General features: G+C 40.0%; 1 protein-coding gene across 5 annotated transcripts in view; it reads right to left on the reverse strand.

Moving 5' to 3' along the window:
• Positions 1 to 519: 519 nt before the first annotated feature.
• Positions 520 to 19469, reverse strand: part of ZNF565 (zinc finger protein 565) — a 34399-nt gene continuing 15449 nt past the window's right edge. For 4 of the 5 annotated variants that reach the window (XM_027617847.2, XM_027617845.2, XM_027617846.2 and 1 more), the window contains 4 exons: positions 16937 to 17010; positions 11124 to 11250; positions 10356 to 10451; positions 520 to 2319 (listed from right to left, as the gene is read on the reverse strand). In XM_027617847.2, coding sequence (XP_027473648.1) covers positions 1049 to 2319; positions 10356 to 10451; positions 11124 to 11250; positions 16937 to 16945 — 1503 coding nt within the window. In that variant the 5' untranslated portion in view covers positions 16946 to 17010 and the 3' untranslated portion in view covers positions 520 to 1048. The remainder of the gene's footprint in view (positions 2320 to 10355; positions 10452 to 11123; positions 11251 to 16936; positions 17011 to 19469) is intronic. The other variant, XM_027617848.2, reaches the window with a different exon arrangement.

Raw genomic sequence — 19469 nt, forward strand, 5'->3', positions numbered from 1 at the left:
GCCCTTACCTTCACTCCTTGGGTTGACAGGAACACAGCTTTGGCTATACTGAACTGGTTTTGATGTGTAGAACTTTTTGACTGCTTTTCAAGTTCTACCTGAAGGTGGCTTTAGACCTCCAAATGGGCAATTTCTTTTGGCTACTCTTCTGTTAACTTCTACTCTTGTGACTTTCTAGCTTTAAATATCATGATGACCTCATGATAATTATACTTGACTGTTTTCTAGAATGAATTATCATTAACAAGTGGTTATGAAGGCTTTTTAATACTTGACACATTCAGAAGGCCTCCTCTCACAAGAACTCCTTAACACTAATACTGTTACTAATTAACAATGGTAACTAATATTTATTAAACACAGGCTTTATATAAAATATCTGATAGGAAAACTCTATTGGGTAAGTATAATGATCACTGGGGCGCCTAGGTGGCTCAGTCGTTAAGCGTCTGCCTTCGGCTCAGGTCATGATCCCAGGGTCCTGGGATCGAGTCCCACGTTGGGCTCCCTGCTCCGCGGGAAAACCTGCTCTCCCATTTCCGCTGCTTCTGTTCCTGCTCTTGCTGTGTCTCTCTCTGTCAAATAGATAAATAAAATCTTAAAAAAAAAGTATAATGATCACTGCTTAAAAACAAACTGAGGAACAGGAAGACTGCATTATTAGTCCAATGCTATACAGTCGGTAACTGGTGGAGCTGAGATAATGTTAAGTAAGATGTATGTCATGGTAAAAGGCACATTCACAAAGTATCTTAATATTAGGAATTCTCAGAAATTTAACACATTTTGAGTGGTGATAGAAAGGTTTTCTATATTCATATTAATATTTTTTCAGCCTAAAATTTTCCGATGCTTGGTAAGCAGTGAGTGAGGCAAAAAGAATTCCCACATTTATTGAATTTTCTTCTGCTATGAGTTATCTGATGTTCCATAATGTTAGTGACAAGTGAAGGTTTTCACATTAATTACATTACATACACATTATCTAATATCGAGTCAGGTGTGAACGCCAGGTAAAGGCTCCTACACCCCTAACATTCAAGGCTTTCTAACCAGTATGGATTCTATAGTGTTCAATGAGCTGTGAGCCAAGAATAAAGGCCTGCCCACATTCTCTACATTCATAAGGTTTGATCCCAGGATGAATTCTCTGATGTTCAGTAAGTTGTGAACTACGAATAAAGGCCATTCCACATTCCCTACATTGATAGGGTTTCTCACAAGTATGAATTCGCTGATGATGGGTCAGTTGTGAAACACGAATAAAGGCTTTCCCACATTCCTTACATTCATAGGGTTTGTCACCTGTATGAATTCTCTGATGTTGAATAAGGTATGAACTACGACTAAATGCCTTCCCACAGTCCTTACATTCATAAGGTCTGTCACCAGTATGAACTCTCTGATGTCGTGTAAGCTGTGCGTGTTGTCTAAAGGCCTTCCCACATTCCTTACATTCGTAGGGTTTCTCCCCAGAATGAATTCTTTGATGTCGAGTAACTTCTGAGCTATGAATAAAGCCCTTCCCACATTCCTTACACTCATAGGGTTTCTCACCGGTATGAATCCTCTGGTGGACAGTAAGCTGTGAATGCTGTCTAAAGGCTTTCCCACATTCTTTACATTGATAGGGTCTAGCACCTGTATGAATTCTCCGATGAACAGTAAGTTGTGAGCCACGAATAAAAGCCTTCCCACAGTCTTTACATACATAGGGTTTCTCACCTGTGTGAGTTCTTTGATGCAGAATAAGTTGTGAATGCTGTCTAAAGGTCTTTCCACATTCTTTACATTCATAGGGTTTGACACCAGTATGAAGTCTTTGATGTAGAATAAGTTCTGAAGTACGGCCAAAAGCCTTCCCACATTCCTTACAGTCATAAGGTTTCTCACCTGTATGAATTCTCTGATGTTGAACAAGGTGTGAGGCACGACTAAAGGCCTTCCCACATTCCTTACATTCAAAGGGTTTTTCACCAGTGTGAGTTTTCTGATGCTGAATAAGGTGTGAGCCACGGCTAAATGCTTTTCCACATTCATTACATTCAATCAGTTTCTCACCAATCTCATTGTTCTGATGTAAAGTGAGGGATGTACGGTGCTCAAAAGCGGGCATGTTTTCATACATGACTTTTACTTGCTTGAAACAGCATTCCTGAGTTACTTGTTGTCTTTCAAATTGGCCTTTGTATTCCCAGCCATCTCTCAAACTAGAGCCATCAAAATCACAGCATTTAAGGCTTTCCATTATCTCCCAACTGAATGACTCTATTTCAGAGATATCTTTTCGTGGAAATTTTTCACACCTGGACTCCAGCTCTGAAAAAGGAAAAAAAAATACAAGCAGTTTTATTCTTTTAAGAGAAAAAAAATTTTATAGCAGACCAGAGAGACAAAATGAAAATCACCTTAAAAAGTGAATGGCTTATGTAAGTCTCAAATATTGCTGTGCAATTTCTGAAGAGCACATGAAAGCACAAATATGATGAGAGCTCATATGGTGCCAGAAGGGAGCAAGAAAAGAAATTAAGCTGGGGTTTCTCAATTTTATAAAGATTAGAATCATCCAGGAAGCCTGTTAACAATATAAAGGTCTGAGACCACCCCAGACTGAATCAAAATCTACAGGAGTAGAGACAAGGCATATGTGTGCATATGCTTGCCTATATATATCTATACATACTTAAAAAGTATATACATATATTAAAGATATGGTATGAGGTTTCTTTTTTTTTTTTTAAGATTTTTATTCATTTATTTGTCAGAGAGAGAGAAAGAAAGCACAAGCAGGGGAAGTGGCAGGCAGAGGGAGAAGCAGGCTCCCCGCTGAGCAAGGAGCCCAATGTGGGGCTCGATCCCAGGACCCTGGGGTCACGACCTGAGCTGAAGGCAGACGCTTAACCGACTGAGTCACCCAGATGTCCTTATATATATTTAAATTGAGGTAAGATTCACAAAACATAAATCCCCCCATTTTTAAGAGTACAATTCAGTAGTTTGCAATACATTCTCAATATCATGAAACTATTGCTACTATCTAGTTCCAGAACATTCTCATCACCCCAGATAGAAACCTTGTGCCCGTTAAGGAGTCATTCATCATTTTGCATTCCCTCCAGCCCCCAGTAATCACTAATAGCAGAGAACCATTAATTCTGTCTCTATGAATTTTCCAGTTTCTGGGCACTTCATATAAATAAAGCATCTGTGTGTGTGTGTGTGTGTGTGTGTGTGTTTTAATTTTTTTTTAAAGATTTTTATTTATTTATTTGAGACAGAGAGAATGAGAGACAGAGAGCACGAGAGGGAAGAGGGTCAGAGGGAGAAGCAGACTCCCTGATGAGCAGGGAGCCCGATGTGGGACTCGATCCCGGGACTCCAGGATCATGACCTGAGCTGAAGGCAGTTGCTCAACCAACTGAGCCACCCAGGCGCCCTGTGTGTGTGTTTTAAGATTTATTTATGTTAGAGAAAGAGAGAGAGAGAAAGTGGGGGGGAGGGGCAGAGGGAAAGAATCTCAAAGTAGACTCGCCATTGAGTGTAGAGCCTGATGCGGGGCTGGATTCCATGACCCTGAGATCATGACCTGAGCCAATACCAAGAGTCGCATTGAGCTACCCTCATGCCCCAGCATCTATGTTTTTAACAACATGATGCTGATGCCAATCAAAATGAAAATCCCTGTTTAAATGTTTCCATAGTCTTCTCATTACATTTCCAAAGTCACTGGAAAAATTCCAATAAATTCCAAAGTCACTGCCCTGGTTCACAGGCTCTTGGCAAAGCGAGTCCCTGCCTACATTTGTTGTCATTCTCTTTCAACCAAGGATAATACATCTTCATATTGAACACTGTCTCCTTTCCTCTCTTAGGTACCATATCACAGGGCTTTCTAAAATAAATGTAGGTCTTTTCCATCTTAGATCTCTCATCAGGTTCTTCCATCTATCAGGAATCCTGTCCTGGGCTCTTTGTATGGCTGCTTTTCTCATCCTTCAAGTCTCAGATTAAAACTCACATTTTCAAAAATGTTTTCAGGCCTGATTCTCTCTTCCACATCTTGCCCTAGCATATAATAAATTTTTAATAATGGGTTGTTCAATGAATAAATATTGGATTCTAGAGACAGACCAATAGAACACAATAGAAAGGCCAGAAAAAGACTGCAGTTTATATGGAAATTGAATTTATTATAAAGGTGGTATTTCAAAGGGGAAAAGGATCATTTTTGTAATAAATAATGTCGGGGCAACTGGATACTCATTTGGAAAAATAAAAATGTATCCATATATTACACCACCATATACCAGAATAAACTCCAAATAGTTTTAATGTTAAAAGAAAATAGAAACCATACAAATACTAGGAGGAAACATGGTACATTACTTTATAACATGGGGAAACCTAGCAATGAAACAATGACTCAAAATCCAAAAGCAGGGTGCCTGGGTGGCTCAGTTGTTAAGCGTCTGCCCTTGGTCCAGGTCATGATCCCAGGGTCCTGGGATCGAGCCCCACATTGTGCTCTCTGCTCGGCGGGAAGCCTGCTTCTCCCTTTCCCACTCCCCCTGCTTGTGTTCCCTCTCTCATTGTGTCTCTCTCTATCAAATAAATAAATAAAATCTTAAACAACAACAACAACAACAAAACAAAATCCAAAAGCAACCAAAGCAGATTGGTAAATTCCAGTATGTAAAGGTGCAAAGCAAAAAAAACCAAAAAACTTGTATATGAACAAAAAACAACAAAAGTAAAATCAAAAGACAAATGACAGAGGAAAATACTTGAAATTTATATCACAGTTAATGGAATAATCTTTATGATTTACAAAAAGTTCTGAAAAGTTTGAGAAATACCCTCAAAAAATTAAACATACAATTACCATCTGATCCAGCAATTCCGCTCCTAGGATATACCCCAAAGAAGTGAAAACAGGCACTCAAAACACTTGTACACCATTGGTCACAACAGCATTATTCACAATAGCCAAAAGGTGGAAAGAACCCAAGTGTCCATCAACAGGTGAATGGATAAATGGAATGTGGTATATACATACAATGGAATATTACTCAGCTTTTTTTCTTGAAATTCTGGTAAGTGCTATAACATGGATGAGCCTTGAAAACATTATGCTAAGTGAATTAAACCAGATACAAAAGGCCACATATTATTTGACTCCACTTACATGAAGTACTTAGAATAGTCAAATTTATAGAGATAGGAAGTAGAATAGAGGTAATCATGGGCTAGGAGAAAGGGAAAATGGAGAGTTATTGTTTAATGGATAGAGTTTCTATTTGGGATGATGAATAAATTCTGGAAATGGGTAGTGGCAATGGTTGCACAACACTGTGAATGTAATTAATGCCACTGGATTATATACTTTAAAAATGGCCAAATGGTAAGTTATATGTGATATTTATTAAAATAAAAACAAACTAAAAACCTAATTAAAAGCTTCCCAAGACCCCAAGAACTACAAGCACTTAGAAAATACACCAACTAAGAAAAGAAAAAGAAAAAAAAGAAAAGAAAACACACCAACTAAATATCCTGTATGGAATAAACAGTAATGGGCTTCCTAGCAATAGAATATAGAATTCCAGTGGAGTTATACCATATACACTTTTAATTTATGCATATTTAATTATCTGTGTTCAAAAAACATATACATCCACGGGGTGCCTGGGTGGCTCAGTTAAATGTCTGACTCTTGATTTCGGCTCAGGTCGTGATCTCAGGTCGTGGGCTCTGTGATGGACATGGACTCTGCTTAAGATTCTGTCTCAAAAAAAAAAAAAGATTCTGTCTCCCTCTGCCCCCCCCACTCCCCAACTCATGCTCACACTCTCTCTTTCTCAAAACAAAAAAACCATATACATCCACAGTGAAGGAAACAACAGAACTAAAAGGCAACTTATGGAATGGAAGAAGATATTTGCAGATGACATATCCAATAAAGGGTTAGTATCCAAAATCTATAAAGAACCGATACAACTCAATACCAAATAATCCAGTTAAAAATGGGCATAAGGGGCGCCTGGGTGGTTCAGATGGTTAAGCATCTGCCTTTGGCTCAGGTCATGATCCCAGGGTCCTGGGATCGAGACCCACATCAGGCTCCCTGTTCAGCAAGGAGCCTGCTTCTCCCTTGCACTCTGCTTGTGCTCTATCGCTCTCTCTGTCAAATAAATAAATAAAATCTTTAAAAAAAAAAAATAAAAATGGGCAGAAGACATGAAGACATTTCTCCAAAGAAGACATACAGATGGCCAACAGATACATAAAAAGATGCTCAATACCACTTATCACCAGAAAAATGCAAATCAAAACTACAATGAGAAATCACCTCACACCTGTCAGAATGGCTAAAATAAATAACACAAGAAACAACAAATATTAGCAAGGATGTGAAGGAAAAGGAACCCTTGTGCACTGTTGGTGGGAATACAAATTGGTGCAACCCTTGTGGAAAACAGTATGGAGGTTCCTCAAAAAATTAAAAATGGAACTACCCTATGATCCAGAAATTGCACTACTGCATATTTACCCCCAAAATACAAAAACACAAATTCAAAGGGATACATGTAAGTGAAATAAGTCAGAGAGAGACAGATACCATATGATCTCGATCTCACTCATATGTGGCATTTAAGAAAACAAATGAGCAAAAGGGAAAAAAAAGAGAGACAAACTAAGAAACAGACTCTTTTTTTTAAAATAGATTTATTTTATTTTATTTTATTTTTATTTGACCCAGAGAGAGAGTACAAGCAGGGGGAGCGACAGGCAGAGGCAGAGGGAGAGGGAGAAGCAGGCTCCCCGCCGAGCAGGGAGCCCGATGCGGGGCTCGATCCCAGGACGCTGGGATCATGACCTGAGCCGAAGGCAGATGCTTAACCGTCTGAGCCACCCAGGCGCCCCAGAAACAGACTCTTAATTGCAAAAAACAAGTACCAGAGGGGAAGGTGGGTGGGGAGATGGGAGCAATAGGGAATGGGGATCAAAGAGTATACTTACCATGATGGGGAAAAAAAATGGTTAAAAAAAAAAGCCAGCCTCCCAAAAAACGCAAAAAAACCCTAAAGCAAACCCATATACAGAGTGGTAAGCAGAATAATGATTGCCCCCTCAGGCCCCAGCCAAAATGTCCTAATTGCGGGAACTATGAATATGTTCTATTACACAGCAAGGGGGAATTAAGGCTGGAGATGGAATTAAGGTTGCTACTCCGCTGACAATGAGATGGGGATTACCGGGGTGGGCTCACTGTAATCACATGGGTCCTTATAAGTGAAAGAGGGAGGTAGGAGAGTCAGAATCAGAGAGGGAGATTTGAAGATGCTATCCTGTGGGCTTTGAAGATGGAAGGAGGCTATCATCCAAGAAATGCAAGCTGGAAAAGGCAAAAAAAAAAAAAAATATATATATATATATATATATATATATGGTTCTCCTTCTAAAGAAAGGATGCAGAGGGCGCCTGGGTGGCTCAGTTGGTTAAGCGACTGCCTTCGGCTCAGGTCATGATCCTGGAGTCCCGGGATCAAGTCCCGCATCGGGCTTCCTGCTCGGCGGGGAGTCTGCTTCTCCCTCTGACCCTCTTCCCTCTCGTGCTTTCTATCTCTCATTCTCTCTCTCTCTCAAATAAATAAATAAAATCTTTAAAAAAAAAAAAGAAAGAAAGGATGCAGAAAGGAACACGGCCCTGTAGACACCTCAGTTTTAGTCCACTGAGATGCATTTTGGACTTCTAATCTCTAGAAGTGTAAGATAATCCGTATTGTTGTAAGCCACCAAGTTTGTGGTACTTTGTTACAGAAGCCACAGGAAAACTAGTACACACAGAAAGAAAAACCTGAGTACTTTATTGATGTATCTATCACACCTGTTCAATCTTAACCCTGGAGTCTACTCTCCCATGGAAATGTAGGTTAGAGCCAAAGTACAAAGAAAAGCCAGAAGGTTGCTTCCTGGTTTTTGAGCTTTGAAGTGCAGATGTCTTGGTGATTTAAAGCTGGTATAGGTGCATGGCAAATATAATTTTGATTATTTCTCAAACATGGGTTTTCAGTTATATCTCTAAATCAGGGGTTGGCAAACTTTTTCTTTTTTTATGATTTTATTTTTTTTAATTTTAAGTAGGCTCCACACTCAACAAGGAGTTTGAACTCACAACCCTGAGATCAAGAGTTGCATGCTCTACTGACTGAGCCAGCCAGGGGCCCCATTTTTTTTTTTTTTAAGTAAGCTCTACATCCAGTGTGAGGTTTGAACTCAAGACCCTGAGATCAAGAGTTGAATGCTCTACCAACTGAGCCAGCCAAGGCATCCTGGCAAAGTCTTTAGAAAGGGCCAGATGGTAGGGATGCCTGAATGGCTTGGTTAGGCATCTGACTCTTGGTTTCGGCTCAGGTTGTGATCTCAGGGTCGTGAGATCGAGCCCTGCATTGGGCTCCACACTCAGCAGGATGTCTGATTGAGGATTTTCTCTCCCCCTCTCCCTCTGCCCCTCCCCCTGCTCACACTCTCTCTCTCAAATAAATAAAATCTTTTTTAAAAAAATCTTAAAAAAATAGAAGAATAGAATTCTTTCTGGGGAAGACAGCATTTCACTTAATTGGAGTTCAAGGCTAGTGTTCTCTAGCATCAAAATTGATGGTAAATGTTCATCTGTTGGTGCTGATCAGTAATGAGATTTTATGTGTTTATTTAATCTTTTGTAATGTTTCATACACGTATCAATGCCAAATACCGATATCAATCCACAAACATCATTTTAATTTCGTATATGCAACCCTTAGAAGGCATTTACAGAATTCAATAGGCTCACAGGCCATATAAAAACAGGCGGCAGGCTGGATTTGGCTGACAGACCATATAGTGTGCAGATGACTGGTTTATATCTTTATTGTTAGTGAGGATTAATCCCTAATTTATGAAATATTGTTAAGAATAATAATGGTATGAAAGAAGAATTCAGGATCATTAAGACAACATTAAAACAAAATCAGAGTGGGTTAACCAACTGAGCCACCCAGGTGCCCCAAATCAAGATATTTTCATGTGGTCAAAACCAGAATTTGTTGGGGCGCCTGGGCGGCTCAGTCGTTAAGCGTCTGCCTTCGGCTCAGGTCATGATCCCAGAGTCCTGGGATCGAGCCCTGTGTTGGGCTCCCCGTTCGGCGGGAAGCCTGCTTCTCCCTCTCCCACTCCCCCTGCTTATGTTCCCTCTCTTGCTGTTTTGTCTCTGTCAAATAAATAAATAAAATCTTTAAAAAAAAAAAAACTTAAAATTTCCTTTTGTGTAGGTCTGCTCAACAAATGCTGTTTTTTGTTTTTTTCTGTAAAGATTTTATTTATATGACAGAGAGAGACACAGCGAGAGAGGGAACACAAGCAGGGGGAGTGGGAGAGGGAGAAGCAGGCTTCCCGCCGAACGGGGAGCCCAAGGCAGGGCTCGGTCCCAGGACTCTGGGATCATGACCTGAGCCGAAGGCAGACGCTTAATGACTGAGCCGCCCAGGCGCCCCAAGGGTGTTCTTTAGAGAGAGAAAAAAATAATCCCAGATGAAAGTAAATAATAATGATAATAACAGAGAAGTTGGGGGGTATTCAAAGTATTCAAGGATTAAGTATTCAGTATTCAAAGATTCCAGTATCATCCAGCATGTGCTAATTAATAATACTTGATAATCTTTACTTAGTGGTCACTCCTGCGTGCCATTGTTCTGGGCAGTTTCACATGATTAATTCCTATAACAATCATAATAATAACTACATGAGGAAGGCTCTGTTTTTAACTCATTTGCAGAGGATAAAACTGAAGCACTCTAGAGTATTTAAGCAATTTACCTAAACTCACAGATCTAGTAATTGGCAGAGCCAAGATTTGAACTCAGTCTGATTCCCAAGTAGTGCCCTTAGCCACCACATGACCTTCTCTCTCAAACACTTAGAGAATAAATGAACTGCTGAATTGGGTAAAGTGAGCTGTTTTAAGAAATTAAGTATTTTTTAAGGGATGAAGATACTTGGGGGAAAAAGGATCCACAGTACAGTTAAAAAGGCAGCCACTGAGGAAGAAGGGAGCATGTCCTTTTTTGAAATGGGAGAAAACCAAGCAAGAAGAAGAGAGGGATTAATGGGGGTAAGTAAGGGCAAGGTTCCCTGGGGACTGGATGCTGACAAGATCTTTGCTCTTCGTGTCTTCATGTGGCAGGCTGTTGTTCGGCAATTTTCAGTATGGCTTGGAGGGAAGCTTCTCAACAATAACTCAAGCTACTGCTATCAGTTGACTCACCCACCAGCTATTATTCCCAATGACCTCTCCCAGTGGATCACCCCTCACTCACCTGGACACCATGGTCCTGTCATATCATTTGTAATCATCCAGGGTTCTCTCCCTTGCTCCAATAAGGAAATGACATCAGGCTTAGAAATGGAAAGTCCTGTTTACAGGAAAAGAAATGGAGCATGATTGTCCTGTTCCAAAATTCAAACCCAGTCCCTTGATCACCAAGGAAGAGAAACAATTATGAAGGAAGGAGTAAAGTTTGTCCAAAGGATAGGTGCCCATGGAACTACCCATTTCCACTTCCATAAAGCACAAACAATTCCCTTGGGAGCAGAGAGCAGAGCAGAAATTCAGCCAGAAACCTGTAAGTCTCCCTAGAAATTCACCATGAAGATGCCAGAAATTCCAGAAGGCTAGTCCTGAATCATTTAGAGTAGATAACTATGGTAGTCATTCTCCATTTGCTCTCCTCCCTGCTCAATCCATTCCTCCCTGTTCTTGGTCCTGCCCCAGACAGTTTACCTGTAAGGACTGTATTATCCTGGCCCCATGGTTTCTCATTGGGTTTGGCATTATGGAAAGCATCAGCAGGAGGCCAGTGGGTAGGATGAGAGAGTTCAGAGTATTTATCCCTCTCCCTCCCTCCTCTGATCGGGGAGTTCTGGAAATGGCTACAGTTGCTGCTGGGCCCTTCTCCATGACTCCAGCTCTCACCATGGTCCAGTGGCAGTTTTCCCTCTATACCAGAGGTGATAACAACCTTCCATTGTTGTAGTCCCTGGGAGCCTTGTTTCCTGTCTGGCCCTGCATTACATAACATCCTTACCTAGTGAGACCAAGTTACTGAAGTTCTCCAGAGTCACATCCCTGTATAAGTCTCTCTGGGCAGGTTCTAGGCACTTCCATTCTTCCTGAGAGAACTCTATGGCCACATCCCTGAATGTTACGAATCCCTGAAATAATAAACCCATGCATTACTAGTAAATGAAAGGGCTTTTATTTTTTTCATTTATTGTGAAAATTTTCAAAACATTTCACAAAAGTATACAGGGTAGGATAATGACCCCCATAAACCCATCGCTCTGCTTCAACAATTAACATGACTTTGCAAATCTTGTTTTATTTCTTCCCTTCTGTTTTTTTCACCCCTGTTGTATTTTGAGGCAGATCCTACATAGCAAATACCAAACATCAATGTATTTTACCTATAAATACTTTAGCAGCTAACAGATCAGTCTTTTTTTTTTAAAGCATACCAACCAGAATACCATTATCATACTTAATAAAATTAACAATTATTTCCTAATAACCAGATCAAGTTTCAAATTGCCCCAATCTTCTCAAAAGTGATATTTTTTTACAGTTGGTTTGTTCAAATCAAGATTCAAATTAGATCTACACATTGCATTTAGTGGATAGGTTTCCTTAAGTCTAGAATCTATAAGAGCCCCCAGAAACCCTTCAGAAAGTTTTATTGCTATTTATTTATTAAATAAACATTTGAATCAGTAGAATCTCTCACATTGTTGGGTTATTGCATCTACATGGAATGGTTTAAGATGTTGCTTTACTTCCATACTTTGTGTGAAAGGGTAGTTAGATCTGGAGGCCTGATTCACATTTTCTTTAGAGGGGCAGGAATATATCAGAGGTGGTGCTATGTACTACCTATCGCATCCATCAGGAGGCACATAATAACTGGTTGTACCATTTTAAATGAAGTTAAAATTGATGAGTAGGTTTAGGTTTTGATAATCTGACTCATCCAGGAAAATGTCTGAAAGATGGAAAGAGAGGAGATGGAGAAGGGCATTGTAAGAAGGAGGTGATCAAGCAAGCAAGCGAGCGAGCTAGGGCGGGATGCCTATGCCATGAAGGTAGTATAATAAGTACATTTGACTAGAGGTTTACATACTTTTGAATATTCCTGTAGCTAGAGCTAAAACCTCTTTCATACAGCAGGACTCTTCTATTTCCTAGAAGGGTCTGGGAATGAACAAAATCTAGCTAAGTGGGATCTTACAAATAAACAAAATAGCATATACAAAATACACAGCAAACAAGGGCCTTGCAAATAATAAAGTCTTTTAAAAATTTCTCCATGGAGATAATGAAAAAGATAGAATCCAAAATGTCTTATAAATCTCTAACTTAAAATACAGGCCTTATAGAAATTTTAAAACTATCCTAAAGACCCAGGTGCATAATTAGTTGGAGGATCTCAATCAGGGTTTTCCCTTCCCCTTCAGGCATTTGGGATCATGCAGGGGATGGTCTGGTTGTTAAAATGTTGGGGGAGGTTGGCTGGGATTGGGGGCAGCGTGCTGTTGACTTTTAGCGCCTTGCATCAGGAATGTTGTGTCCTGGTTTATCTGGGCCATGTACCCAGGACAGTCCCATACAATAAAGAACCATACTGCTGAGAATGCCAACAGTGTCTCCACCAAGAAGCAGTTTGTTAGATATCATGAGCATATTTTTTATGATGGCAAATTTTATAGTAAACACAGGGATTTTTATTTGCTGTATAATGATGCACCTTATGTCCTGGAAGATGTAATCATCCCCTTATTTGGGAGCAACTAACTTAAAATCTTTAACGTTTATTATGTACCTGTTAATTATCTATCATTCTTCACTGTCCACTTTTCCTTATTCCTGAAATAAGAAAGCCGATGGAAGGTGTACCTCAGTCACAGAAATATGGCTCACAACTAACACACATTGGTCAACCTCAAAATGGACAATTTTATGGCTGTCTCTCATAAATTCCCTTGCAAGACCAAAGAACTTTCTGTAACCAAAGTTCCCACAGTGCCCAACCTGAAGGTCTCATAAAATAGGAGATGTCACCACACACTGAGACCAAGACCAACCACTCCAGCTCTGACCATGTGTACACGGCAAGGGTGGGGAGGCTTCTAGTGCAATCACCTAGGCTATAACACCTATTTAATGCTTCTCTAAGCTCTCGAGAAGGTAAGGAAAATTAAATCCCAGAGCTAACAACGATAAAAATACACACCACACACACACGTGCATTGAACACAGAGAGATAAGCAAATATGTTAGCAGGGGCCACACTGAAGTCAAACAATTTGGGGATTAACCTTAGTATGGGGCCTAGGACACATACCAAATGGAATGAGAGCCCATGACCCTCACTTTAAAGCTGGGATCCTAGAAGAGCTACTCTCTCTGTGAAATGGTAGGCTCCAATGAAAACCTTGTTGGAAAAAAGTAACAAGGAACCTTCTGCACTCCAGGTGAGAAAAAAAGGATTATCGTTAATGATACCACTATTACTACTAATAATCATTTCCCTTGCCCATCTACAACCCAGGGCCTACTTGCAAGGAAGCCTGGAATTTAAAGTAACATTATTCATGCAGTTGGAAGAAACCCCATGTGAAAAATTAGTGTGCCAAGTCTGAGAACACTCATAGGTGCAAAACCTTTCTGAAGATAGGCATCCTCTGCCCAGTTCCCTAAGGACTACCACATACTAAATTAAGTCAACTAAGACAATTCAAGAGGGAAAGATCAGTCTTTTTAACAAATAGTGCTGGGACAAGTAGATATTCATATGCAAAAAAAGAAGTTAGACCCCACCTCATACCATATATAAAAATTAACTCAAAATAGGTTGTAGAACTAAATGTAAGGTTGTAGAGCTAACACTACAACTCTTAGAAGAAAACATAGTATGACTTCATGACCTTGGTCAGGCAGTGGGTTCTTAGATATGGCATCAAACACAGTAACAAAAGGACAAACAGTTAAAATAAACTTAATCAAAACTAAAAACATTTGTGCTACAAATGATTCCATCAAGAAAGTAAAAATCCCAGGGCACTGGGTGGCTCAGTTGGTTCAGCATCGGAGTTTTGATTCTGGCTCAGGTCATGATCTCAGGGTTGTGAGATCAAGCCCCACTTCGAGCTCTGCGCTGGGAGCCCCACTTCGAGCTCTGCGCTGGGTGGAGGAGCTTGCTTAAGATTCTCTCCCTCGGGACGCCTGAGTGGCTCAGTCAGTTAAGTGTTTGCCTTTGGCTCAAGTCATGATCCCAGAGTCCTGGGATCAAGTCCCGCATCGGGCTCCTTGCTATTCGGGGAGCCTGCTTCTCCCTCTGCCTGCAGCTTCCCCTGCTTGTACTTGCTCTCTGTCTACATCTCTCTGACAAGTAAATAAATAAAATCTTATTAAAAAAAAAAGATTCTCTCCCTCTCCCGCTACCCTGCTCCACCCCCTCCATTAAAGAAAGAAAGAAAGAAAGGAAAAGAAAGACAAAGAAAGAAAGAAAGAAAAAGAAAGAAAGAAAGAAAGAAAGAAAGGAAGGAAGGAAGGAAGGAAGGAAGGAAGGAAGGAAGGAAACATCCAAATAAAAAAACTGGGAGAAAATGCTTGCAAATCTTATATCTGATAAGGGACCCGTGTCCAGAATATATAAAGAACTCTTGCGATTCAACAACAAAAAAGACAAAACAATTAAAAACTAAGCAAAGAATCTGACTAGTGATTTCTCCAAAGATCTACAAATGGCCAAAAAGCATATGAAAAGATGTTCAATACCACTAATCATTAGGGAAATGCAAATCAAACCTGTAAGAGGCCACTTCACATCCTTTAGGATGACTATTACCAAAAAAACAAAATAACACATGTTGGTGAGGATGTAGTGAAATCAGAACCCTCTTACATTGCTAGCAGGAATGTAAAATGGGGCAGCTACTTTGGAAAACAGCTTTGACAGTTTCTCCAAACATTAAACATAGAATTATGTAGGTACAGAGAAATGGAAACATATGTCCACCTCCAAACCCTGGTACACACCAATGTTCACAGTAGTGTTATTTGCGATAGCCTAAAAGCAGAAATAACCCAAATGCCCATAAACTGATGAACTGAAGAATAAAATGTGGAATATACATATCCATGGAATATTATTTGGTGTAAAAACAAACTACTGATAAATGCTACAACATGGATGAAGCTTGAAAACATACTATGTGAAAAAAGCCAGACATGAAAGAGCAAATATTGTAAAATTCTATTCATATGAAATGTCCAGAATAGGCAAACCCACAGAGACAGAAAGTAAATGAGTGGCTGCCAGTGGATGAGGAGGAGACATTGAGAGAGACTGTTAATGTAAATGGGATTTCTTTTTGGGGTAATGAAAATGTTCTAAAATGGGTTGTGCTGACGGTTGTATAACTCTATAGTAAAAACCACTGAACTTTACACTTACGTGGGTGAACTTCATCATATGTAAATTATATATATAATAAAACTGTTAGAAAAATTTATTGAGGACCTCAAAGAACTGTTAATGCTGGGTATATCTATCAATAGTTACATTAGAAATTAAAAGTGAGAGATTTAAAAATACTAATTAATTTATTAAAATAACCAATAATAAACCTGTTACATGTTAAGTACTATACATTTTAAGAAAAATAACTATTGTCAAAAAATTTAATAGCTTTGTTTTATGTTTTTGCAATCTCTTTTATGACTGGCTGAATAAAAAGTTGGATTTTCACATCTACTTCTACATTCAATCTGTTGGGATAACACTTATTATATAGCTTCTAGGAAACTCCACTGTACACTCATTGGAGAATGTGACTAAAAAAGGCAAGTAACATTTTAGTATTAACTCCTGAAAGGATGTCAAAGTCTTCCTGGACCATGCTTTGAGAACTGCTAATCTAGTGCTACACAACTTAACATGAATGATTTGTAAACACATGTGTTGAATGAAAAAATCTGGTAAAAAATATAGAGTATGATAACTACAAAAATTTAAAAACAAAAAACTCAATAGTATGTTGCTTAGTAGCATTCATTCATGGTAAAACTATTATAAAAAATCAAACGACTGATTGACACAAAATTGAAAGCAGTGATTACCATTGGTGGGAACAGTAATGCAATGTGGGAAGGGATATGATCTGGGAAGGGAATGCAGGCTGCTCAGATGGTATATTAATCTGGGTAATGAGTACATTGATACTTTATTACACCATATACATGTTATAGATATTTTTTTAAAAAACATTTTATTTATTTATTTGACAGAGTGAGACACAGAGAGAGAGGGAACACAAGCAGGGGGAGTGGGAAAGGGAGAAGCAGGCTTCCCGTGGAGCAGGGAGCCCAATGTGGGGCTCGAACCCAAGACCCTGGGATCATGACCTGAGCAGAAGGCAGACGCTTAACGACTGAGCCACCCAGGCGCCCCTATAGATATGTTTTTTTATACATTCTTTGGTAGTATGAAATGTTTTATGATTTTTAACGAGGGAGTAACATTTAAAAATAGAACAGAAACCACCTAGATTAATGGAAAAGATCAAAGTTATCTCATCTCTGGCCCCACTCAACCGTGGTTCTGATAAGAGGGGGGCTCTCATATTTCTCTTAAGAGAATATATTTCTGCTCCACTGGTAAGAGCACTGTGTGCCTATGTCTATACTGTTGGAGAAGAGAGAGCCACTCATCTCTGGAATGGAGGAACTGGGAGCAAGAATGGGGCTCAGTGAGACAGGGAAGTTCCAGGATGAAGAACACACATGTTCATATGATTTGAAAGGAAGAGAGATTATTTCAAGTATAGAGGAAATTCAACTTACCTGTGCCATGGCTTTTAGAACTACCTGAGCTGCTCTGATTTCTTTAGATTCTTCTCTTGGACAAAGGCAGAGTCCTAAAAAAGCAGAGTAGGGGGAAAAAGGGGAAATCTCTCATAAACTGAACTTACCTGAGCACTCCTAAATAGAGGACCTTAAAATAACTGTACCCAATGTCCCTGCTTTGCTTCCCTTGCCCTCCCCCTTGTCCCACCACCCAACACTCATATCCATAACTAAAGAGTTAACAAAACCCAGCCCCTCCTGAAACCCTAGGGAAACAAAGATAGTCAACAAAGATAGGCTCCAGCAGTCACGTAGAATCTAACCGCCTCAGCAGGAGGGATTCCAGTCTGAACAGTTCTCCAACTTGCTGATGCTAATTTAAACTCTATATGGGGCCTAGATGGCTCCCACCTATTCCAAGCTGATCTTCCTCTGCAACTGCTGCAAGGAGAATCAACATTCAGACTTGCTCACTTTACCCGCTGAGGCTGAGGACAATACCCACAGGCTAGCAGCATAGCATACCTGTGGAGGTCAAACCTTGAGAAAAAGATATCCCTAAACAAAGTCTTCCAGCTACTCTGGGCTCAACAGGCAAAACCTCCTGGGTACTTCCCTGAATCTACTTTCTCCTTTTTTTTTCTTTTTTTAAAGATTTTATTTATTTGACACACAGAGAGAGAGAGACAGTGCACAAGCAGGGGGAGCAGCAGGGGCAGCAGGAGAAGCAGACTCCCTGCTGAGCAGGGAGCCCAATGTGGGACTGGATCCCAGGACCCTGGGATCATGACCTGAGCGGAAGGCAGATGCTCAATTGACTGAGCCACCCAGGTGCCCCTACTTCCTTCTTCTAAGTCCAGAAAGGAATACTACCTACACCAGAGGCTTAATCAGAGACTCCAAACGTGGCTGGACTTACCAGACAGGAGCAAGAAAATCACAGTAAATAGGTATCTTACAAGCATATCTGCGTATCCAGAGTATTGACTTGAATGGGAACTTAATTTCTAGAAGCCTCTTGGGCCAGCACTCCTAATTTTCCATCTAAGCCTCCCTTTCTGCTTTCCTGCAGAACATCACTTCCTCACTGGCTGGTGTTTGCTAAGGCTGAAGTTCTGTGGAAAATCGCCTCAGAGTAATGAGAACTCAGGGGTTTTAAGGAGGGTGGTAAGGCTGGTTCTAAAGAGGTGCAAGAAGCTTCCTATGGTTTTTGGGTTGGTGGGTCAGAAGGAAGACTAACTTACTCAATGGCAGTGGTATCAAGGAAAATGTGCTCTAAGTTGTAGAATATGAATTGGGACTTAGAAATCAGACAATTTTATTAGGCAGAAAAGGTACAGAAGAGTATTCTGATTGATGAAGAGCAGTGACAAAAACAGTGGACCAAAAGTATATGGTGTATTTGTGGAGGAGAGAATAATTTGGAATGACTTGTACAGTTTGGGGAAAGGTCTAGACCAGTGCTGTCCAACAAATCTTTCTGCGATGATGGAAATCTTTGTATCTGTACCATCAATAATGTAGCCATCAGGGGCGCCTGGGTGGCTCAGTTGGTTGGGCGACTGCCTTCGGCTCAGGTCATGATCCTGGAGTCCCAGGATTGAGTCCTGCATCGGGCTCCCTGCTCAGCGGGGAGTCTGCTTCTCCCTCTGACCCTCCCCCCTCTCGTGCTCTCTCTCTCTCTCATTCTCTCTCTTTCAAGTAAATAAATAAATCTTTAAAAAAAATAATGTAGCCATCAGCCACATGCACTAAGCACTTAAAAAATGCCTAGTATGATTTTTCCTGAATTTTTAATTAAATTTAAATTTAATTAGTTCTAGAATCTAGAGGAAGATAATGCTGGAGATGATATCAGGGGTAGGCGAATGAATGAAATAAGATAATAATGAGGGCAAAGACCAGGTCTCATCATCACTGTGACTGGCACTTGCCATGGTGTCTGGAGAAGGGTCCAGTGAATACTAACTTAAATATAATTTATAATATATATAATATATACAATATATAATATATATAATATAAATATAAATGTTTGTTTTTCACCCAGTAAGGAATGGAAGGCCACTGAAGAATTTACAGAGGGAAGTTATAGGGCCAATATGGCCAGATTCTTTTATTGGAGAGAAGCAAAATTGGAGTCAGAGAAATCAATTGGAAGGTGCTTATACTTTTTTTCAAGTAAAGAACCTGACCCAGGATAATGAGAGTGGAAATAAGGAGGAAGGGTATAATTTCAAGATAAAGAGAAGTAAAATCCACAGGCTCTGGCACCTGATCAGATATGGAGGCAAAGAAAGAGAGGAATCAAAAGTTCTTTCAGATTTACTGAGCTCCTACCTCAATTGGCATGGTTCTAGGTGTGAGGAAGATAAATCCAGTCCCTGTCCCAGTGGATCTCACATTATAATGGAAAGAGACAACAACAAATACTGATATACTGACACTGATATTCCTATTTTTATGTCAGATGGCCAAAGTCCTGTGGAGAAAAATTAAGTAGGGAGCTTCGGGGGAATGAAGGTGGCCG

Source organism: Zalophus californianus, chromosome 17 (assembly GCF_009762305.2).
Source record: "Zalophus californianus isolate mZalCal1 chromosome 17, mZalCal1.pri.v2, whole genome shotgun sequence".
NCBI classification, from domain to species: domain Eukaryota; kingdom Metazoa; phylum Chordata; class Mammalia; order Carnivora; family Otariidae; genus Zalophus; species Zalophus californianus.